The following is a 24,522-nucleotide window of genomic DNA, read 5'->3' on the forward strand; positions in this document are numbered from 1 at the left end:
TGCGAACCCCTCCTATCTCGAAATTAATTTGGGTAAAGTGATGGAGTGTATACATGGCTCCATAAGATTTTGGAAATACTTACCTTTGTCCCTTATGGGTCGAATAGCAATAGTAAAAATTATTATTCTGCCCTGATGCCTATACGCACCCCAACACTCCCTATACAGAGACCCTCAACACTATTTCCAAGCATTCAATGGGCTGCTGGTGGAACTCTTGTGGACCTCCAAACGCAACCGTGTACCTCTAACAATTTTACAGAGGACATGGGGAAGAGGGGGGCTTGGGGTACCCTGCCTAGAGCTCTATTAAATGGCCTCCCAACTTCAGCATGCGGTCCACTGGCTGTATGATGACGATAACCGGAAAAGCAACTCCTAGCAGGCACGTACAGTAACCACTATTTACCAGAACTCCTGATGTTAGGCTCTGGAGTTCCTACTTCCTTTCCTTACATTATACAGCATGTAGCCGCTGTATGGGAGCCCAAGGTCTGAAGAGTGGTACGATGTGCGGCATATGCCCCGAGCACGCCTTTGTAGGTAGTGAAACCCTCCTTGGGCATAGCAAACTCCATGTCAGTGCGGAGATGGCAGGAGGGTGGGTGCCAGCTAATGGGAGACCTCTATGACAATGGACGCTTTATAACGCAGGGGAGGCAGAGGCCTCCTTCGCTCTGGGAGCGGGGCAGTTCTTGCAATATGGGAAGATCTCACACATGGCTCAGGAGATTTGGCGTCCTTCCTAATATACTAAAACTAATGCTCTCTATGGCAGTTGGTAGACAACTGGTGTCTCATCTATGCTGGGCCCTCTGTGATGACCTTACAGGAGGGACTCTTCCTGTGCAAGCGAAGTGGGATGCTATAGTTGGGAAACCTCTAACGAAGCGCAAATGAATAAGAGTCCATGAGGGGGTCCGGGTGTAATCTCTAATGCTCGATTGAAACTCGTTCAATGCAATTTATACATTAGACATACCTTACCCCACGGATTCTAAGTAGAATCTACCCGGACCACTCCAGTGTGTTCCTCCATTGTGGAACAATTGAGGCCGAATTTCTAAATATAGCATGGACCTGTCCAACCCTGACACCCTACTGGGAGACTATACTTGCATGTTTAGAAGGAGCTACAGGTTGGGTGGTGCCCAGAGAGGTTTGAACGGTGTTACAGGGTCTGCTTTCTGCCCCAAAAATAAAAATTCAAGCCAAAGATTTGTACTGTTGGGATTGGTAACAGCAAAAAAAAGGCATTGTAATAGTGTGAATGCACCTCACGCTCCCGTGGGCTGGGGCATTGCTGAAAGACATGTGTGAGTGGGCGACTGCGGAAGTGGTCTGAATGGAGCATGTCCGAAAGGATAAAAAACTTGAAGACAATCTTAGAGCATGGGCATCTATTCTGGCTGACTTGCAAAACTCGCAGACCACAGGTGAACCAGAGTATACGAATGCGTCGGTGGCATGAATGCTGGCAATGTCTGGATTGCTGGATGGATGATGATAGGAAGACATCTGAGCCACCCTATGATATCTAAGATGCTCATAAACAATACAACCAATGGAAACAAGGGAGATTTTGACACAGAGACTGAGGGAATGGGGGGAGCTACATGGTTGTATGTTGGCATGAGAGTCTATGGACAGAGCTAAGGGAGAGAATATGTTGTTTACAACCTGAGCCACTAGAGTACAATTTAGTTTTCAAATGTAAAATAAAAACTTTTTATCAGCAACGACATTCAATGTACATTTCTTATGTAAAGGTATTCTTGTTTGCTTACCAGTTATTTGCTCACTGAGGGTCAACTGTATAGGAAACAAGAGAGATGTATTACAATCTGTACCTACATAATTCAATAGTTTTTAGTTTAAGCTCAACCAGACAGTTTATTAAGCCGGCAGCTCTCAAGGCAAAAAACAGGCCAGAACGTTCCCTGCATAAGATGGGATATTATGCTGAAAGCTCTTCTGCCCATATGGCAGGAGCACTTTTTCTGAATTTACACAAAGCCCAAGTAGCGGGCTAGCAACTCTGACCACGAGGCTCTGAGGCACACATCAGTCCTCTAACTCACCACAGGGAATTGAGGTTCACATAGGTACAAGAGATAGGAGGAGACATACCACCAGATGACAACCCTCATTACCTCAGGGAGGGGAGGTCTTTGCCATGTACAGGCTCAGGAGGGAGTCCATTGTCTGCCTTCTGTCCCAGATTACACCAAGGCTGCATCCAACATCCCCAGCGGTGCACCAGCATCTCTACAGGCCAAGCTACTGGCTGTCCTACACATGCTGGCATCTGGAACTTTCCGACACACCACAGCCAGAGTGGCAGGAATATCCCAGGCATCCGTCTCTAGGTTTCTCTGCTCCGTCCTGGATGCCATTATAAGCCTCACACCCCAATACCTCTACTTCCCCAACACAAAGCAGAACTAACAGGAAAAAAATCTAAGGCTTTTATGCCATTGCAAGATTTCCATGTGTGTTGGGGGCAATGGACTGCGCCCATGTGCGACTTGTGCCTCCAGCAGCTACATCACACCTGTACTGCAATAGGAAGCACATGCATTCTATAAATGTGCAGGCAATCATGGACCATCTGGGCCTCTTCATCAATGTCCTCACAAAGTACCCGGGTAGTGTTCATGATTCCTTCATCTTCTGGTATTCCTCTATCAAAGAGCGCTTCCAGAATGAGACATATGGGAATGGCCTACTGGTTGGTAAGTACTTCTCAAGCACAAGACAGACCACATGGCAGTCAACTACTTTGGAATACATTGTCATATTATTGTTGGGTTGAATGAGACAGTGCAGATGTAGAAGGTGTGGGCCTAGATACTTGTACCATACTTCATGGCATATGTGCAACAAAATCCTTTAAGTAACACATGTTGAAACCACCTACTCCACTGTGGGCCACATGTACAAGTGAATTGCACTGCAGCAGCATCACTGTTCATGATGCTCCGGTGAAGGCAATGCAAAGTCAGCCTGACTCCAACTCATATCAACAAGGCAATGCAAAGTCAGCCTGACTCCAACTCATATCAACAAGGCAATGCAAAGTCAGCCTGACTCCAACTCATATCAACAAGGCAATGCAAAGTCAGCCTGACTCCAACTCATATCAACAAGGCAATGTAAAGTCAGCCTGCGTGCCCTTGCCTGGCCTCATAAATAAGAAGTAAGGCAAGCCAGAGCAAAGTGCTGCATTCATTCACCCTATGTTAAGGATGTGTTTCATGGGCCTTGCAGTGTCTTTTCCCATGCAGATCTCACACATTTCCACATATCCAAAGTTCAGGGACCCTAGGACTGGTTGCAAATAGTTTGCCTCTGAAGGGGACATGAATTGAGGATACATAACCATGTCTCTTGGTCATGTCCAAATATGATGTGTCCTGCATTCCGCAGGACATATAGAAGGAGGAAATAGCATAGATGTTTTGCATTTGGCACAGGATTATCCCCCTCAAAGCCTTAAGTTATTTGAGGACACAATACTTACTCATGCACTATGGTGCAATGGGGGATGTTATGCTAGTCACTACTATGTGATAGTGCAGCTGTAGACAAAGCATGGATGTGATGTATGTTAGGAATATGGCTCATTCCAGCCCTTTACTTTGGATGCAAGTCAGTGTAGCCAGATAACATCCAGTGCTGCCCAGCAGCAATAACTGCTATATGAGGCCGTGTGTGTTCATTCAATAGCGTGAAAGAGCCTCACCAATGCAGCACTATGTGAAAAGCTGCGTCCAAACACTGTGTTGAAGGAAGGGATTCCCTGGCTTTAGTCTGTGTGTCCACAGGTAAATCCATGGTCACGAGGCATGTGATGTATCCCAGACCTATGAAACTGAGAACTGTAGTCATATTATAACTTCACAAGATCGTGTCTACCATGCTACATAACATCACTCATTTCATACATACATCACATCCGATGTGCACGTGGTTTAGCAGTGCACAAACCACTCTATCAGTCCTCTGGAGCAATGCTGCTCATTTTTTGCCAGAGCAGCCAATGAACCCTGGACGCAGAATGATGTGGAAAGTATATCCTACGCTGTCCCCAAGCACTGTGGCACTGGGGTGTAGTCAGTCTACCAGTTGCACGGTACAGTGCAAGATTCCCACATATCTCAAACCCTTTGTGTACTTTCAACATAGTGGACACTGAGCACTGCCATGTGTACACTGTCATGTCCAACATTGATATCCACTCACTTTCCTTCACATGGCAGTACACATTGAACAACATTGACTCCAACTCTCACTACCAAATATGTGTGACTGAAGTACACCACATCACCTGCTACAGCTACAGGTTGTAAAATCAGACAGGTATCAGTTCAGGAATGGCAATAGGAGCCAATAACAGACACAATAGATTACTGTGAGAAATGTGTCTACTCAATGGCTAATTTACTCTCCTTACTGGTGACAAATCATCACTGTCGTGGCTTTGGCACTCACAAGTATGACAAATGGTAAGTGAATCACAGAGGACAGCACACCTGTATGTGTAACACAGTGCTAGTATTATCCAATTCCTACTTGCATCATAGCATGTCTCTTACAGACACCAGGGTGTATGAATCATTGAGGACACATAACCGAATGGACATGAATGTGGGGCCTTCCCCTGTCATGACTCTTAGCTAATTTAACCCCTCTTAACCACTTTTACCCCTCCTGTCGTTGCAGCTGACCAAGGATATGCTCTGGAGCCATGGGTGATGACTCCTCTTAAAAGAAACAGACAGAACCCCAGCAGAGATAGAATCATGCCCTAAGCAGAACCCAGTTGACAGTTGAGCCGACATTCGGCACACTAAAATCCCGCTTCAGGAGCCTGGATATGTCTGGGGGCCGATTGCTGGACTTGCACAAATAGTGTGCGAAATGATTCTTGTTTGCTGCATATTGCACAATATTTGTATCAGGACAAATGTACCATGGGCAGATGGCAATGAGGAGAAGGAACCGCTGGACGATGAGTATGAGGTAGAATATGAGCCACATTGAACAGTTCCATCAGTGGCCACAACACGACGGAGAAAGCATATTATTAACAATTATTTCATTGATGCATACGTGACTTTTTTGACATCACAAAATAATGGCAGGTAACTGTGTACAAATATATGTAAATTAATATATGAGCACGACTGCTGTGTATGCATGTATGCATTTTTATTCCATAGTCAGAGTAAACATCAAAACTTTTAAATCACATCTGCTACTAATTGTCAAACAGAAAATGTATATACCTATGTGTAACAAACAGCATTGAACAACATCTAGTACAAACAAAACAGTGTGAATGCCAACAACCTGTAGCAAATAGTCCTCCTTTACCAGGAACAATTAACATGGTGTGGAAACATAGTGTGCTATGACTGTGTGTGTGTCTCTCTCCTACAGCTAGCCAATTGTACAGCCTCATACATGTGGACTATAGTAGAGTCCACTCATTGTATGATGACCGTGAAGTGAGCCACATAGTATGTGCATGGGAACACAGTCCTAAACCTACAGTCTACATAAGCTACATGAAAAACAGTGGGGCTTATTTACAAGAAAATGCTGCAGTGCGGCACTGCAAGCCCTTTGGCTGGGCCGCACTGCGGCACTTTCAAAACACAGGGATATGTCATATTTACAACAATATGACGCATCCCTGTGCATTCCCCTGCTCCAGCGTACAATCGACTGCCATGCGTTACGCAGGCACCCTTGTGTCATGGTGCAAGGATGCCTGTTGGGGGGGATATTGTTTCTGTGCAGGAAGGTATACCTTCCTGCACAAAAATAATTAACAAAAAAATAGAAAGAGGTGATTTCCTCTATGTGTGCTGCAATATGTAGGAGGTCACGCCAAGGCATGCATGGTGATCTAGCAGAGCACCATCAGCATGAGTGAGAATCATGTTGCCCACAAATGCTGACACTGTCGCTGTAACAGGGTATGACCCTTGAAAATGAATGGCCTCACCTGTGCTGATGCGAGCGAGGGGGAGGAGCCCCACTTGCAGACAAGAACCACGGCAGCCTCCCGCAGCGCGGGACGCCACAGAAGTTGCTTTTGCTGCTGCTGGGGTGGGATTCGGTCCCCCAGCCCTCACCTGTGCTGACGCGAGCAGACAAGAACCGCGGCAGTCTCCCGCAGCACGGGACACACGTAGGCGGGCCAGTGCCAAGATCGGGCCAAGGGCAGGCCCGTCTGCCCCTGTCAGAGCCAGGAAGAGGCTGGACTGGGCCAACCCTGTGACCCCTGGGCTTCGTGGATTTTTCACTCAAGGTATTGTTCTGTGGAGCTCCATATAGCATGGTTTGTGAAAGACAATGGGAAAGAGAAAGCAAACAATGCCCACGAGAAGTGGAGGGGGTTCCGTTACTACTCTTTATATGTCCTTGGCCAGGGCAGCAAATGTTTTGTCGAATGAAATCGCCCTGAACGAAAGGAGACTTTCGCTGGAGATAACTAATCTTCCACATAGCCCATTACCCCTCAGCGGCACCTTGTCAATAGATGTACAAAGTGAGATGGCACTTATCAGAGGGCAATTAAGTGGAAGGTACATTTATGTTGGAACCGCCAGTCAAAAAGAAGAGGAGGGGGGAAAAAAGTCCCGCTGGCTCCCAAAAAGTCCGCGGTACCAGTTGTCCTTGATCTAGATCAGGTGGATTCAAGCCAGACTCTGTCAAAACTGCTGCTAAAAATGGAAGATCTGCTAAAGATACTTTTAGCTCCCATTAACTCATGGCTCGAGAAGGTGGAAGCCTGGCTTTGTCAGTCTAATGAGCTTTACGCCCGCCACTTAGCCGGTAGCCATGTTTTAGAGCTCACTGGGATGAAGGAGGGAGCGGGGCATATACAGCAGGGTAGATTTGCACCTGTAGCACCCTCAACTAGCAATGGGCTGCAAGCCATCAGTGGCCAGAATTTACGACAGGGGCAGCTCGCAGCCAGACCCAGAGCATAAAAAACAACCATTGGGAAAAACAAGCTTCAATGGAGCCAGAGAGCTTCCAAATACAACAAGGAGGAGGGGAGTGGTATAGCAGTAGCCTCGCAAGGGTTATTATTTGTTGATCAGATAGATCCCCAGGCCAATCAGGGCCCAAACTCCTCCAGTCCCACTTCCCAACTGGAAGAAAGAGCTGATATTTTAAACCTACCCCCGAGTCAGGACCCTTAGTGGCCATTTTGGTGGGTGTTCCACTTGTCAAGAAGGGGCACTAAGGAGACAACCGTAGATCTGATACATCAGGTGACCCACTGGCTGGACAGATCTTTGATAAATGCCTAAATGGATGTCAAATAGCTCCCGTGTTATCATGGCTAGAAGAGTGGGGTGGGTGGGGAGTGCCACAAAAAACAGATAGGTGGGGGATTGTATTGTGGTTAATTTAACACACCTGTCGCACACAAGGGCCATGATCCACAGTCAGACAAGAATCAATCCCAGGAATTCAGGCCATCCCAGTTCACTTTTCCTATCCTGACGGGGGCCAATACCAAAGATCCAGAGTCATAATGTAAGTCTTTCTCAGGAAAAGATGTGACAATGCCCAAAAGGTGTGCCCAAATATGAGTACCTCCATTCCTCTTGCAAATAGATATGCCCCATTGAGGGACCTAGATAGGATTGATTGACTACCAGCTTCATGTGAGGTTATGGTTACAACAGGTGCCCCTGTCACTGAGCGAGGTAAATGACGACGCAGTACTTTGCGCAGCCTGCACACCTCCATGTGGGCATAGTGCACACATGTACAACACAGCCCTATGCGCAACCTGCACACCTCCATGTGGGCATAGTGCACACGTGTACGTCGCAGCCTTATGCGCAACCTGCACATCATCCATATGGACATAGTGCACACGTGTACAACGCAGCCCTATGCGCAACCTGCACACCTCCATTGGGCATAGTGCACACGTGTACGAAGCAGCCCTATGCGCAACCTGCACACCTCCATGTGGGCATAGTGCACACGTGTACAATACAGCCCTATGTGCAACCTGCACACCTCCATGTGGGCATAGTGCACATGTGTACGAAGCAGCCCTATGCGCAACCTGCACACCTCTTGCGCACAGCGCATGCATGCACAATGCAGCTCTATGAGCTACCAGCACACCTCTTCGTGTGCACAGTGCACACATTCAAGACGCTGCTCCATGCACTACCCGCACACTCTCTTGTGTGCAAAGTCCACACACGCACAACACAGCTCTAGGCACTACCTTCGCACCTCCATGTGCACAACGCACTACTATTCGCAACCTATACACCTCTTTGCGTGCACAATGCAAACGTGTACAACGCAGCCCTATGCACAACATGTACACCTCGTGTGCACAGCGCACACATGCACAACACAGCTCTATGAGCTACCTGCACACCTCCTTGTGTGCAAAGTGCACAAATGCGCAACACAGCTCTATGCGCACCTGCACACCTCCTCGAGTGCACAACGCGCTCGTGAACAATACTGTTCCATGCACTATCTGCACACCACCTCAAGTGCACATCGCACACTGCGATGCCTTCACACTTCCTCGAGTGCACAGCGCACACATTCACAATGCAGCTTTATTGTAATTGTAATTGCATGTATATGGCGCTTACTACTTCTGCCGAATCATGGCTGCGCTTTTGGCGAGTAGCACCCTACTCTGCATGCCAAAAACGATTCATGGTGAATACTAATTCACCACTGATCCTTTTTATATAGGGATTTGCATAGGGAGATGTAACATTAATTTGAGTGGGGCACATGTGAGTTTATTTGGACTGAAGAAGGAGAGTGGAGGGACAGAAGAGGGAAGGGTTTGCATTTATGTAGCGCTTTCTACCCCTGATGAGGTGCCAAATCGTTTTTCAGTGGTAGCACTCTACTCCGGAACTCTACACAGGAACTCAAACAAGATTAGTGGGGAATTAGTCTAGCGAAATTTGAGCTCTATGCACTACCTGCATACCTCCTCTGTGCACGGTGCACACATGCACGGCTCACCTCTAAGCACAACCTGCCCATGACTCCTAAATGGCAAAAAACACATCTTGCTCATGACAACAGAGCATTAATATGTGCCCTTTCCCAGTGGGCAGTTGCCTCGGTGCACTTCCCACAAGTGCTTCACGAGGATCTGGAGCGCTGCGCATTGCCCTGGCTTCAGTGCTGACCGTGTGTGCACCACTGAAGTAATTGTGCGCCATTGAGTGAGCTCACCGTGTGAAGCAGACGTAGCAGTATGTTTCTTGGTAAATGTACTTGTTTACAACCAAATCCCTGCTGGTAACCCTGCCAGGTGCCCTCCGCGCAGCCCTCTCTCATGTTCAGCACACAGCCCAAGCACACCCCTCCCTCCAGCATTCAACGATTCATCCGCACGCTGGAGCCCCAGCACACTGATCCACCCCTTGGAGCACCCCTTATCACTTCCAGCGCCCATCTTTTTCCAAGAGCTCTCTGCCTGTTATCAAAAACACTGTAAACCCCACTGCCGGGACCAGGGGATGCAACTCCAGGCTGCCACATTTCGTAGCGCCTCGATTTATCATTCAGTTATCAGTTCACTAAGCGCTGGTCCCAAGCCCTGAGGAGGCCTGGAGGCCACGCATCAGGTGTCAGGTGTCTCTAGCAGGCCAACCGCGACGCTCCAGCTCTCTCTAGACTTCATAAAGTGTGGCTGCTTCTCTGGGGGGCGTGAGCTGTCAGATATAAGGGGGGCACCCCCTCCTTACCTCCACGGGTCTGCCCAGCGTGAGATGCAGCACAGACAGCACAATGGCGATGGCTGTGGGGACGCCCATGGTCGACAGTCTCAGGATAATGTCCTCTTCGGAGTGTCTCTTCTCTTCGCCCCCTGCACACTCCTTTCCTACCTCTCATGGGTCTTGGGGTGGCCTTATAACAGCAGTTGGAGGAGGAGGGGGGTGGGGGGGGGGGTTAGACGTCAGTCATCTCACAGCCCCACAGCAACAGATTCGTCCTGCTACCCAGAAACGTGTGCGGCTGCACGCCTTGGAGAACTCCATCGATAGCCCCCGGGTCCTGCAGCGGCCATGGGTCAGAGGTCATGCCCTAAGCATGCGTCAGTCTGAACGGTGTGCACCAAATCGTCAGAACCTGTCACTCCCCGGCCAGGTCAGGAGACACTTGAACATGGGGAAAAGGATTAGTTACAGAAACAGGAAGAGGAACTTGAGAGAGTGCACGGCCCCCTCTGGGGTGGAAACCAGGGCAAGTTTAAATGAGTATTTAACGCTCAATCGCTGCTGTGTACAGCGCACAGGAATGTGTGTGAAGCAAGAAGAAGATGAACTTCTGGAAGCTACGTCACTGCCTGCACGTCTGTCTGCGACTCCCCTAAAGCGATGGTATGGAATGCGTGACGACACCAGAAATACTGTATTGAGCAATAGGTTTGAATGTATTTTTGCAGTATAACATATGCAGAGGTGAAAGGAAAATGTTTGAGTTCACGAATTCTTTGTGTTTAAAACATTATTTATATTTGGGTTCAACAATCTTTGTGCTTTTTGGTAGAAAAATAACATATAACAATATATATGATTTTATATACACACACACACACACACGCACACACACGCAAACACACACACAAACACCCCCCCCTAAACCTGTTACCATCCTTGTGGGGACTATATATGAATACCTGCCTTGTGGGGACTAACCTTTCCCAATGTTTTTAAAATACATTAATAACAGAAAAATGTTTAGAAAAAATTCATGACACAGGATCCTGCTTCAAACTTGCAAATATATTGTTATTTAATCGTGCGCACAGCACCATCCTTGTGGGGACTTGAACACGTGCTACCATCCTTGTGGGGACTTGAACACGTGCTACCATCCTTGTGGGGACTTGAACACGTGCTACCATCCTTGTGGGGACTTAGTCCGTAGCACTATTTGTGATTGAATACAGTCGAAGGCACAGGGCTAAATGTTTATTTTATCAACTATATACACAAACAACATTATAATCTACTCATATATGAATTGCGGCATGTATACTAGGGCTATACAGTAAACACAGATTATGTTAATGTGCCAGAAAATATCATATCATGCTTAAAGACACTTAAAGCTGTATCTAACCTATTTATGTGTGCCTGCATTCTTAGGAGATAAGGGAGCTAGCACAAAGAAATTAACATATGGAACCAAGGAATATGGTCAAGTGGAACCCAGAGCTTGATTAGCTGCTTACATTTTTGCCAAAATAGGTGCACATGCATCAACAAATCCAAAAGCGATTCCTTAATAGCGATAAATAAGGAATCGCTTTTCTGAATGCATCAACAGATTCGGGAAAAATTAGCGATTCTTTAAAAATCGCTAATATTTACTGAATCAACAATAGCGAGTATAGCAAACACCGAATTAGCTAATATACATATACAAGGCTTAGTGGATATGCTATGAGGACCTGCACATCGTAGAGTACATCATAGTAATAACACCAAACAGTAACGAAATTAATTATTCCAAACAATTGTATTGGGTGCTGACATATAGCCAAATACTCATCCACTGAGAGTATTAATAATCTCTGCGAATACAAAATTCCAAAGATTTGAATCCACTAAGAAGGCAATGCGGCACACCACAAAAGTTTAGTAACACCCTGAGTAAACCGTTTCCTCGGGTATAGTCCATCAGTTGTAGACTTCATGCAAAGATACAAATCATTGTCCGTTCTTGATAAGACTGTTGCGTTTATTGATTGGTAACCAAACAAGTATCCATTGTTCGGAGTGCAGCCGACGCGCGTTTCGCCCAAAGGGCTTTCTCAAGGCTGCATGTATACAAAGAAAGAAACAAGTATTATAATCTGCAATAAGCAGGACATAAGAAAGGAAAAACGGATCAATTATATTGAGAAACCGCGGTGAGGTACAAGACTGAAGATAAGGCTCCAAGGGAGACCGCCACCAACCGAGGTCCCGTGGAAAGTGGAATCGAAGAGAAAAGTAAGTACCAAAAAGAGTAACCAAGTAAAATACCAAAGTGGAATCGAAGAAAAAAGTAAGTGCCATAAAAGTAACCAAGTGAAATACCAGATTGTAAAAATAGAAGAACCGTTTGTGAACAGTGTTTGGAGAAAAGCATTATCAAATAAGTAAAACCCCATAGTGTGAAAGGATATAATGCTGATGGGAGACCCAATGTCTCACCTTGAAAGGTTCGACGTGTGGATTGTATATTATTTGTGTAGCTTATCTTGTAAAACCTGAAAAAGAAATATGTATGGATGTATATACATATTCGCATTATCAAAGTCACTGTGCATTTAACGGCATCTGCGCTATTGCACGAGTAAGTGAGTGACAAAATTCTGTCAGTATCATCCTCATGTATTTTTAATTTCTTACCTAATGTTAAAATGTCGGTCAGGTGAAATGGTATCAAAGCGCCAAAAATAACCAGTATTAAAGTTCCTGTACCAGTAATATCCAAAACGATGAGTAGAACCAGAATCCGTCCTCTCTAATGGAATACAACAAGAAAAAACAAGTAATTGGGAGTTATCTCGTGCGTATAGCCATCATATATGTAAATACATGACAAGGGAAATCAGTCTAAAAAACGTGTCTCTAATCTTAAAATGCAAAGTTCCCATAATGTAAAACAAATGTTCACGGGAAACAGGCCTGGACCCGTGTATTAATATGCCAAAACCAAAAGCCAAATGTAAATAGGCTAAATGTAAAAGGTATGGAAGTATAGTTCCATTCAAATAAACGCACAACACGTACTCGTTAGTATTCAGGGCTAAACGAACCGCTACGTCGTACGGAATGTTTAAAGTAAGGCGTCAAATAAAAAACACACGACACCCTGTACATGGTGTCCCCATGATTCGAAGCTCCCCTTGTAGCCATAAGTAAAATGGTGTGGGAGTATGGTATCATTCAAATAAACGCATAACACGTACTCGTTAGTATTCAGAGCTAAACAAACCGCTACGTCGTACGGAATGTTTGAAGTAGGCGTCAAATAAGAAACACACGGCACCCAGTACATCGTGTACCCGGTATTCGAAGCTCACCTTGTAGCCATAAGTTTAATCCCCTCAGTCTTGGGCGTCTTTACACTGGAAGGTTCCCGCCAGTATTTAAGAAGAACATTGTTCATAGAATGGTTGCAATAGAAAGTGGACTTAGAGCTCCATGGTCGGAGCTGGTATCCACATAATAGCAGCCATCTTGTAATGGTAAATGTATACCCTAGTATTATCAAGTAATGTCTCTGAAATATTTATGGCAACCGAATTAGCTAATAGCGATATCGGTATTACCGAATTAGCTAATACCGAATCCGGTAATAGCGAAATCGGTATTAGCGAAATCGGTAATAGCGATTACACAAAAAACGGGTCGCTCTGGGAACGGTCTAATGACATCACTACCAGGAAGTACAGCAGCCCCACCCTCATTCACTCGGCAGAGGAGCCAACAGGAGCAGGAACTGGAGACAGCCTGAGCCCAGTGAATCACCACTGACAGGACTACCACCCTACCTAACCAGGATGGAGAAAGATGCACCAGCCAGCGCAGAATCTGCAAGAAGGAGAAAGCGCAAGTTCTCCGACCGCGAACTGGAGTACCTGATCGAGGGGGTGAGCAGCAAACACGATCGTCTGTTCGGGAAGCTGTCCCTAAAGGTGCCAGAGGCAGAAAAGCGTCGCATATGGCTGCGCATCAGAGAGAGGGTCAATGCGGTGGGAGTGACGCCCCGCAGCATAGACGATTTAAAAAAGAGGTGGTACGACCTCAGGAAGCGGGCCAAGGAGAGGATTGCTGAAAGGCTCCGGGAGGCAGCTAGAACAGGAGGGGGACCATCAACAGTGCCAGAAAACACTGCCCTGGAGGAGCTGGTAGAAGGGACCATCGAGCCAGAGGCCGTCGTGGGAGTCACACAGATGGACACCTCCGGCGCAGCCACAAGTGCCCAAGGTAAGATGCATGGCTGTGCCCATACTCAGCATTGCGTACAACCATTCCCAAACCCCCAGCACGATCACAGTGTGCATGCAGAATTGCCCCACACATCTTCACTCATAACAAAAGTGCATCATGGGAGTCGTAGTCATGTCAGGCCGGTGTGCATGTACAGGAAGAAAAAATATACTTTTGTCAAAACATCTGTAGAAGCTAGAAATAGACTTTAATTTAGTGAATCATAGAAGTACATGTATGTAGTAAAATACACCTTAGTAGTAACAATCCCACTAACTATGCACTGTTTCACACACAGATGCATCTCCTGGCGATTCTGATGACAGCGGCCGGCTAATCATATCACAGACACCAGCCGATTCTGATGTCGATACTCCGGCAGAGCCGCATTCACCACCTCCACCACCACCACCACCACCTGCTGATGCGCCAACTGCAACGAGACAGCGGAGACGCAAGTCACAAGTCCCACCCATGCAGGTGATGGATGCATGTCAGACACCCACTACGCCGCAGGTCTCTGCGCAGTACACCAAATGTAGGCGAAGATGCAAGCTCCCCAAATGGTGGCATTGAAGAACAGATGCTGCGTGTCCAGCGCCTGCAGGGGAGACACATGGCTACCATCAGCAGTCACATAGCGCGCCTAGCAAAAGAAATGCGTACCCTGACTGCGGCAGTGAGGGACATGACCACTGTGGTGGCAGAGGGTAATGGGAACCTGAGGGAGGACATCCAGGAACTCACCCGTGCCATGAGAGCAGGGCATGACAGCGAGAGAAGGAGGCACCGGCAGAACTTGCTCTGGTCCGCTGCCTCTACGAAGGCCATCACTAGGCTGTGCAACAGCACAGCTGTTTTGTCACGCCGCTCGGTGTCACTGCAGGTGGACCTGGACCATTATTGCGGTGATGTTGCCAAGGCCCTAGGCCAGGTGACCGCTGCAGTGGAACACCTGCAGAGCGGTACTTTCAGTGCTAGCGCATTGGGAGGGGAGGACGGCAGTGAGGCTGCCTCAAGTGTGAGCAGTGTTTCCGTGGCGGAGGCCAGCACCAGGAGGCGCAGTTCGCGCTGCTCCACAGCCACCGGGACAGGCCGTGGTGAGGTAGAGGAGACACCTGAAAGGAGGCTGGGCGTTCGTGGCAAGCGCCATTAGACAAACTGAAAGCCATCCATGACCATGGTGGGGTAACCAGAGTCCTCTCCTATTTGACACTTGCACACCCGTGACTACAACGGGCATGTTTTGTTACACTTGTTTTGGGGAGCTCTTATTTTCTATCATGTGTGCCCGCACATACCTCAGTGCTCCTGTGCATTAAACAGTAGCACCACAAATAAAATCATCATGGTTCATTCTTACCTGGATCAGAAATGATGTTGCGTGATGTATGTCCGCCTCCTTTGCCCCTCAGCTGTGTTAGGGACGTGTGCCTGTCGGTGTTGTGCGGGTGGTTGGTCATCCCGGTAGTCGTCATTCCTGTCCACCTCTATGGGTATCCCCCTTCTGGTTGCGATGTTGTGCAGCATGGCACATACAGCTACAATCCTGCAGCAGGTGTCAGGTTTGTATTGCAAGGCACCGCCAGTCTTATGTAAGATTCTAAAGCGACTCTTCAGAATCCCAAAGGTCCTCTCTATTACATTCCTGGTGCTTATGTGGGCCGCGTTGTATCGTTGCTCCTGTGGTGTTGCTGGATTGATGTAGGGGGTGAGTATATATTCCCGCAGGGCGTATGCACTGTCACCTAAAAGATGGAAGCAAAGGCTTAGCAACGGTGATGTATATACATGTGTGGTGCTCATGTTTGGAAGAGGTATGTATACGTACCAAGCAGAAGTCCCTCTCCAAATTCTCCGTTGAGTAGGCACCTGTGGATGCCACTGTGTCTGAATATGTAGGAGTCGTGTGTGCTCCCCGGAAATTGTGCCACTAGGTCCGTGATGATGTGCTTGGCATCACACACAACCTGCACGTTGATTGAGTGGTAGGATTTCCGGTTACGGAATATGTACTCATTGGCAGAGGGTGGACAGATGGGGACATGCGTGAAGTTGATGCATCCAATGACATGGGGGAAATGGGCCACCTGGTAGAAAGCCTGTTTGTTGCGGTCCAACTGCTGTGGGGTTGTGGGGAAGCTCATGTGGGTGTGTATCATTGTCAGCATGGCATCAATGAATTTGTGGAAGAAGCGTGAGAGTGCGCTTTGCGATACGCCTCCGGCTACGGCGATGACCCCCTGGAAACTTCCTGAGGCCAGTAGGTGCAGGCTGCATAGGACCTGGACGTGCGCAGGAATTGCATTGGTCCGATGTGTCTGGTGCTGCAGTAGTGGTTCGAGGTCTGCAATTAGGCGCATGATCATGGCACGATTCAGTCGATACCTGTCATACACCTCATCCTCATTCTGTCCTAGCAATGTGATACGCACTCTGAAGACTCTCTCCTGAACCCTTCTCCTGCGCTGTCCTGCTGCATTGATTCGCATCCTCCTTGCAAGCACATAGAGGGCTGCCATTTTGTGCAAGCCAACAGGGTCTCCAGGGCCAATTTTAAGGGCTTACTGATTCGTACCATCTGTGGCACATGTATTTTTTTTTCAGCTTTTTTTATTTTATTGTAACTTTACCTCCAGGTTCTGATTCCCCTTAATCTGCTCATGCTAAATAGCGATTTTTGTGATTTTCGGTATTTTTGATGCATTGAGTGGCTATTCGTTATTAGCCATTGGCACTTGCCGGTAGCTAATAGTGATTTCGGTGATAGCGAGTTCGGTATTTAGCGATTATTTATTTTAGCGGGTTGGTTCTTAGCGATTCTTTATTTTTCCGGGTAATTATTTTGCGATTCTTTATTTTGTCCCGATTAGTGTTGATGCATTGGGATTCGGTTTTTGACACTCGCTAACGGCTGATTTTACCGATTCGGTATTTTACTGACTGGATTTTTCCTTGATGCATGTGCCAGATAGATGTTCAAGTCCCCACAGAGATAGTGGGTGAAGATCATTGTGTTTAAGTCTCCATAGAAATAGTGTGTACATTCAAAGCTTCAATCCAATTATAAAGAGTGTGAAGCTAATGATGTTCAAGTCCACACAGAGCTTGTGTGTAATTATAGGAATGTTCTAGTCCCCACAGAGATGGCAAGTTATTATAGCGATGTTTAAGTCACCACAGAGGCAGTGTGTTATCATAGAGATGTTCAAGTTCCCACAGAGATGGTGTGTTGTTATGGTGATGTTCAAGTCCCCACAAAGATGGTGTGTTATTATGGCAATGTTTAAGTCCCCACATAGATAGTGTGTTATTATAGCGATGTTTAAGTCCCCACATATATAGTGTGTTATTATAGCGATGTTTAAGTCCCCACAGAGACAGTGCATGAAGGTGATTGTGTTTAAGTCCTCATTAAAATAAGGCCCAATTCACAAAGGTAAACTTAGACAAAAAGTTTAACTTTACTACCTCTCAGTATTCACAAAGGTAAATTCAGACCAAACGTATAACTTGACTAATTTTCAATACAAGGAGATGATGGACAGAGTGCTGAAATTTTCAGTCACTCACCCCCAGTCACAGATCTGGGTTGAATCCATCGTCGTTCTTTAGCTCACTTCGCCACCCCAGTTCTGACCCAGCTATATGCAAATCAGTCTTCACCCTGTGCCTCATGGGAACAGTCCAGCCTGAACTGCCAACCCAGGACCAGAAACAAGCATCCTGGGACCGGTTTGGGGTAACACCCCCTCATCAGCCAGGCTAGAATGAATCCAGTGGGAAAGTGAGCAATGAACCCACGTCTGGGCATACCCTGCCAACTTAGGGTGAACAAAGCAAACACTAGTAGATGATGGATGGAGTGCTGAAACTTTTCAGTCACTCACCCCCAGTTACAGATCTGGGTTGAATCCATCTTCGGTCTTTAGCTCACTTCCCCACAGCAGTCTTGACCCTGTGCCTCATGGCCCCCCCTGGTTCTTTAAGTCAAAACAGAGCGTGCGTTTGATTACAGGAATGCTCAAGACCCCACAGATGGTATGTTTTTATAGTGATGTTCAAATCCTCACAAAGATAGTGTTTTATTATAATTTTTTCAAGCCCCACAAAGATAGTGTGTTATTATAGCAATGTTTAAGTCCCCACAGAGATAGTGCATTAAGATGATTCTGTTTAAGTCCTCATTAAAATAGGGTCCGATTCACAAAGGTAAACTTAGAGAAAAAAATCTAACTTTTCTACTTTTCAGTTTCACAAATGTATACTTAGACCAAAAGTGTAACTTTACTACTTTTCAGTTTTCACATAGTCCCAAACAGAGAATACGAAGCTGATGATTCTAAAGCCAAAACAGAGCTTGCGTGTACTTACAGGAATGCTAAAATCTCCACAGAGATGGTGTGTGACTGTAGTATTACCACGGTCGCCAAAGAGAATTTATTGTGATTATAGACATGCCTATGTCCCCACAGAGATAGTGTGTGAATATAGACATGCCCAGGTCCCCACAGAGATGGAGTATGATTCAAGACATGCCCAGGTCATCGCAGAGATAGTGTGTGTTTAGAGACATGCCCAGGTCCCCACAGAGATAGTGTGTGGTTAATGAGATGCACAGGGATAGCACATAGACATAGTGCATGATTATAGTCATGTACAAGCCGTCACAGAGATATTGTGCCATTACAGTGATGTTTATGTCCCCACATTGATAATGTGTGATTATAGTCATATTCAAGTCTCCTCAGTGATGTGTGTAATGATAGGTATGTTGAAGAACCCATACAGATAGTATTAATCTGGTGGCTTATTAAATTAATGAATCCACTTGACAGATAGGGTTTGACCACTCTCTCACATGTTTGAATCCTAGTGCTACCACTCAGTCTTTATTCGAAGGTCTATACAATAAGTACTATTTACTTGCATAACAAAAAGCATATGGTATTCTGCAACAAGATACCCTCAGGTGTGAATGTGCACTTTATAATGCACATGAGATAATGTGATAATAGTGGTACTCAAGACACCTCTAGAGATAGACTGGAATTATCCCATATCTATGAATCCCACTTCAAATGCAGCCTTAACAGATTTAAACTGTGTTCTTCCAGGAAGGTTCACACTTCCTTAAAAATCCAAGTATCTGAGTTCTGATTTTCTATTCTAGCCCCTACCTTATCAACTCTAGTCTCCATTAAAAAGATAAAACTGTATTTCTGATTGCAATAAACTCCCCATACTGTAAACCACATTCAAGACACACAATCAAGACTGCAGTTCGTAGTTATCTTGTAAACAAAGAATGATGCTTAATTCTTGTTCTTCTTTGTGTTCCTTTATTTCTTTTTATCCTTGCGCCAATGCGTTTCGTCACAGCGGGAGTGTATCCCTTACGACTTCCTCAGGGCTTCTAGACCTTGGGTGCTATTCACAAGGACGCCTCCTGTTATCGTGTACGATTAAGGAGGATTGATCCAGCCTGCTGCTTATCTTTATTCAATCAGATTAATTTATAAATGTAGGGTCCGAATTTCAACTGTAGTATCCAGAGGTAAAAGATCCGTGTGAGGTACTCCTACACGTCCTTCTCTCGACTATATCCACAAGAGTATGGAGGAACAAATCCTTTCCTCTCAATCCTGGTTCGAAATGCCGTTCGTATATCCAGCTACCAGCGTGTAGTGTGTACCCGGCCCGATTACAGGTGAGGAAGTCGTAAGGGATACACTCCTGCTGCGAGGAAACATGTTGGAGCAAGGCTAAATATGTATATGTATACATATATATATTAACTGAAAAACCATAGGTTTCAGGGCTGTTATAGTTAGCTGGACATTTCACTCGTACAAAACCATTGAAATTCCTCCGTTATAGTTACATTACACATTACGATCTAGGTGTATAAGTATATTTGATAGTGTTCTATTGATCATTGACAGCATGTATGATTGAATCTATAGGTAAGTGATTAGCTGTGTGTGTAGATCTAGGAATCACTGAGTGGGTTTTTAGAAACTTGTATTGGTGTGTCAATGGATTCAAATATGGTACTCTGTATTTTACAGTGAGTGATGAAAGGTTATACTAGTGTATAATGAGGTGCATCTGATTGTCACGTTGATGATGTAATCAGTGATGTCATTTGAGATGTCATCAGTGATGTCATCAGTGATGTCACTGACCATGTCATGAATGATATAATATGTGACATCATCAGCAGTGGATTGCGGGCGCGCAAGTTATAGTTAGCAGAACTAACTATAACGGAGGAATTTCAATGGTTTGTACGAGTGAAATGTCCAGCTAACTATAACAGCCCTGAAACCTATGGTTTTTTCAGTGAATTTCTAAGGTTTTTTAAATGCTAATTCCTAACTATAACATGTGTGAAACCTATGATTTTTTCAGTGAATTTCAAAGGTTTTTTAAATGATAATTTTTAAATGTAATAATAGTTATATGTATTTTTTTATACTGATTCTCTACAGTTTTTTAACTTTTTATTTCTACATATTTTATTTTTTAAATTACATTATATATTTTTAATATAAATGGAAATAAAAATGTTTTTTTACATTTTGAAACTGAAATACTGTTTTTTTTGTTGAATGTATAAGTGCAGAACTATAAGTATGTTGGTTAGTTAGGGGACAGCATGCATAGTGGCTAGGGGTTTGAAGTAGTCCATGTGCGAAGGCCTGGGTAACTGGATGAGTACTTGGATACAGACTGAATGATTAGAGTACTACAAGGAGAGTGCCTGGGTGAATTTATAAGTGGTTTTGTTTTGGCGCAGTGAATGAATTAGTACATGGGGCTCAATGGGTCACTAGAGGAGTGCAAGGGGAGTGACTGGTTGTTTGCTGGAAGTGTATGGATACTGACTGGAGAATTTAAAGTGTGAACGACAAGTGTGTAGGTGGTTGGAAGACTGCATGCATAGTGGATAGGGGTTTGAAGCAGTTCATGTGCTAAGGCCTGGCTCACTGCATGAGTACTTGGGTAATGACTGAATGATTAGAGTACTGCAATGAGAGTGCCTGGGTGAATTTATAACTGGTTGTCTTTTGGCACATTGAATGGATTAGTATATGGTGCTGAATGGGTCACTGGAGGAGTGCAAGGGGAGTGATACGGTGTTTGCTGGAGTGCATGTATACTGACTGGGGAATTGAAGGTGTGAAAGACAAGTGTGTAGGTGGTTAGAGGACTGAATGCATAGTGGATAGGGGTTTGATTCAGTCCATGTGCTAAGGCTTGGCTCAGTGCATGAGTACTTGGGTACTGACTGCATGATTAGAGTACTGCAAGGAGAGTGCCTGGGTGAATTTATAAGTGTTTGAGTTTTGGCACAGTGAATGGATTACAATATAGTGCTGAATGGGTCACTAGAGGAGTGAAATGGGAGTGACAGGGTGTTTCCTGGAAGTGTATGGATACTGACTGGGGAATTGAAGCTGTGAAAGATAAGTGTGTAGGTTGTTAGAGGACTGCATGCATAGTGGATAGGTGTTTGAAGCAGTCCATGTGCTAAGGCCTGGCTCACTGCATGAGTACTTGAGTACTGACTGAATGATTAGAGTACTGCAATGAGAGTGCCTGGGTGAAATTATAAGTGGTTGGCTTTTGGCTCCGTGAATGGATTAGTATATGGTGCTGAATGGGTCACTAGAGGAGTGCAAGAGGATTGACAGGGTGTTTCCTGGAAGTGTATGTATACTGACTGGGGAATTGAAGGTGTGAAAGACAAGTGTGTAGGTGGTTAGAGGACTGTATGAATGGTGGACAGGCATTTGAAGCAGTGCATGTGCTAAGGCCTGGCTCAGTGCATGAGTACTTGGGTACTGACTGAATGATTAGAGTACTGCAAGGAGAGTGCCTGCGTGAATATATAAGAGGTTGGGTTTTGGCGCAGTGAATGGATTAGTGCATGGTGCTGAATGGGTCACCACAGGAGTGCAAAGGGAGTGACAGGGTGTTTGCTGGAGTGTATGTATACTGACTGGGGAATTGAAGGTGTGAAAGACAAGTGTGCAGGTGGTTAGAGGACTGCATGCATAGTGGATAGCGGTTTGAAGCAGTCCATGTACTAACGCTTGGCTCAGTGCATGAGTACTTGGGCACTGACTGAATGATTAGAGTACTACAAGGAGAGTACCTGGGTGAATTTATAAGTGTTTGGCTTTTGGCTCAGTGAATGGATTAGTATATGGTGCTGAATGGGTCACTAGAGGAGTGAAATGGAAGTGGCAGGGTGTTTGCTGGAAGTGTATGTATACTGACTGGGGAACTGAAGGTGTGAAAGACCAGTGTGTAGTGTTAGAGGACTGTATGCATAGTGGATAGGCGTTTGAAGCAGTCCAGGTATTGAGGCCTGGCTCAGTGCATGAGTACTTGGGTACTGACTGAATGATTAGAGTACTGCAAAGAGAGTGCCTGGGTGAATTTATATCAAGTCTAGTCTCCATTAAAAAGATAAATCTGTATTTCTGATTGCAATAAACTCCCCATACTGTAAACCACATTCAAGGCACACAATCAAGACTGCAGTTTATAGTTATCTTGTAAACAAAGATTGATGCTTAATTCTTGTTCTTCTTTGTGTTCTTTTATTTCTTTTTAGCCTTGTGCCAATGCGTTTCGTCGCAGCGGGAGTGTATCCCTTACGACTTCCCCAGGGCTTCTAGACCTTGGGTGCTATTCACAATGGAGCCTCCTGTTATCGTGTACGATTAAGGAGGATTGATCCAGCCTGCTGCTAATCTTTATTCAATCAGATTCATTTATAAATGTAGGGTCCAAATTTCAACTGTAGTATCCAAAGGTAAAAGCTCCGTGTGAGGTATTTCTACACGTCCTTCTCTCGACTATATCCAAAAGAGTATGGAGGAACAAATCCTTTCCTCTCAATCCCGGTTCGAAATGCCGTTCGTATATCCGGCTCCCAGCGTGTAGTGTGTACCTGGCCCGATTACAGGTGAGGAAGTCGTAAGGGATACACTCCTGCTGCGACAAAACACGTTGGTGCAAGGCTAAAAATGTATATGTATACATATATATATATTCACTGAAAAAACTATAGGTTTCAGGGCTATTATAGTTAGCTGGACATTTCACTCGTCCAAAACCATTGAAATTCCTCCGTTATAGTTAGTTCTGCTAACTATAACTCACGCACCCGCAATCTGTTGCTGATGATGTCACATATTACATCATTCATGACATTGTCAGTGACATCACTGATGACATCTCAAATAACATCACTGATGACATCACTGATGACATCATCAACGTGACAATCAGATGCACCTCATCATACACTAGTAAAACCTTTCATCGCTCACTGTAAAATACAGAGTACCATATTTGAATCCATTGACACACCAGTACAAGTTTCTAAAAACCCACTCAGTGATTCCTAGATCTACACACACATCTAATCACTTACCTATAGATTCACTCATACATGCTGTCAAAGATCAATAGAACACTATCAAATATACTTATACACCTATATTGACATTACACGTTACGATATAGGTGTATAAGTATATTTGATAGTGTTCTATTGATCATTGACAGCATGTATGATTGAATCTATAGGTAAGTGATTAGATGTGTGTGTAGATCTAGGAATCACTGGGTGGGTTTTTAGAAACTTGTATTGGTGTGTCAATGGATTCAAATATGGTACTCTGTCTTTACAGTGAATGATGAAAGGTTATACTAGTGTATGATGAGGTGCATCTGATTGTCACGTTGATGATGTAATCAGTGATGTCATTTGAGATGTCATCAGTGATGTCATCAGTGATGTCACTGACCATGTCATGAATGATGTAATATGTGACATCATCAGCAGTGGATTGCGGGCTCGCAAGTTATAGTTAGCAGAACTAACTATAACGGAGGAATTTCAAAGGTTTGTACGAGTGAAATGTCCAGCTAACTATAACAGCCCTGAAACCTGTCAGGCTCCTCCTTACAGAATCCTCGGGACTGCGCTGAAGCTCAAAGGGGTTCCACCTCTCGACGGCCTCAAGTCTGGAATGTGTACACACAGACTATTGAGGTACTCAAGTGAGGGAAGGAAAGGGAAGGAACCGCAGTGATGGAGACCTGGACAAGGGGAACAACAAAACACAAGATCAATACAAGGTTGAATTCCTGCGGCACCTCTCCCCCACAACCATTGTTATATTACGTGCACCTAACCTCCCCTGTATCCTACCTCTAAAGGAATAAATGGTTAACGTTGGGTGCTAGGAGAGAGTAGGGTGAGGTCATGGAATCCACCGGGGCTGTGCCTTGCCGTGGGAACTCCTATACCAGTGTACCACGACCTGAGAAACACCCTTACTTCTGGCTCTCTCTCCTGGGATAGGAAGAAAATAAACAACAAAGAGCAAAAAAAATAGACACCGGGAAGGCGTGGGTAATGCTATTAGACCAATGCCCCTACGACACTGTTTAGAACAATAGTTAGCAATAT

At 45.2% G+C, this 24,522-nt stretch overlaps 1 protein-coding gene across 1 annotated transcript in view; it reads right to left on the reverse strand.

Annotated features, from left to right (window-relative positions):
• The window catches only part of LOC146859663 (astacin-like metalloendopeptidase), a 139,011-nt gene extending 129,110 nt beyond the window's left edge, over nucleotides 1-9,901 (reverse strand). The window contains exons 1-2 of the mRNA XM_085646725.1: nucleotides 9,780-9,901; nucleotides 1,788-1,812 (exon numbers count right to left, since the gene is read on the reverse strand). Coding sequence (XP_085502851.1) covers nucleotides 1,788-1,812; nucleotides 9,780-9,848 — 94 coding nt within the window. The 5' untranslated portion in view covers nucleotides 9,849-9,901. The remainder of the gene's footprint in view (nucleotides 1-1,787; nucleotides 1,813-9,779) is intronic.
• Between the last annotated feature and the right edge of the window lie 14,621 nt (nucleotides 9,902-24,522).

This window comes from Triturus cristatus, chromosome 3_1 (assembly GCF_964204655.1).
Source record: "Triturus cristatus chromosome 3_1, aTriCri1.1, whole genome shotgun sequence".
Lineage (NCBI taxonomy): Eukaryota > Metazoa > Chordata > Amphibia > Caudata > Salamandridae > Triturus > Triturus cristatus.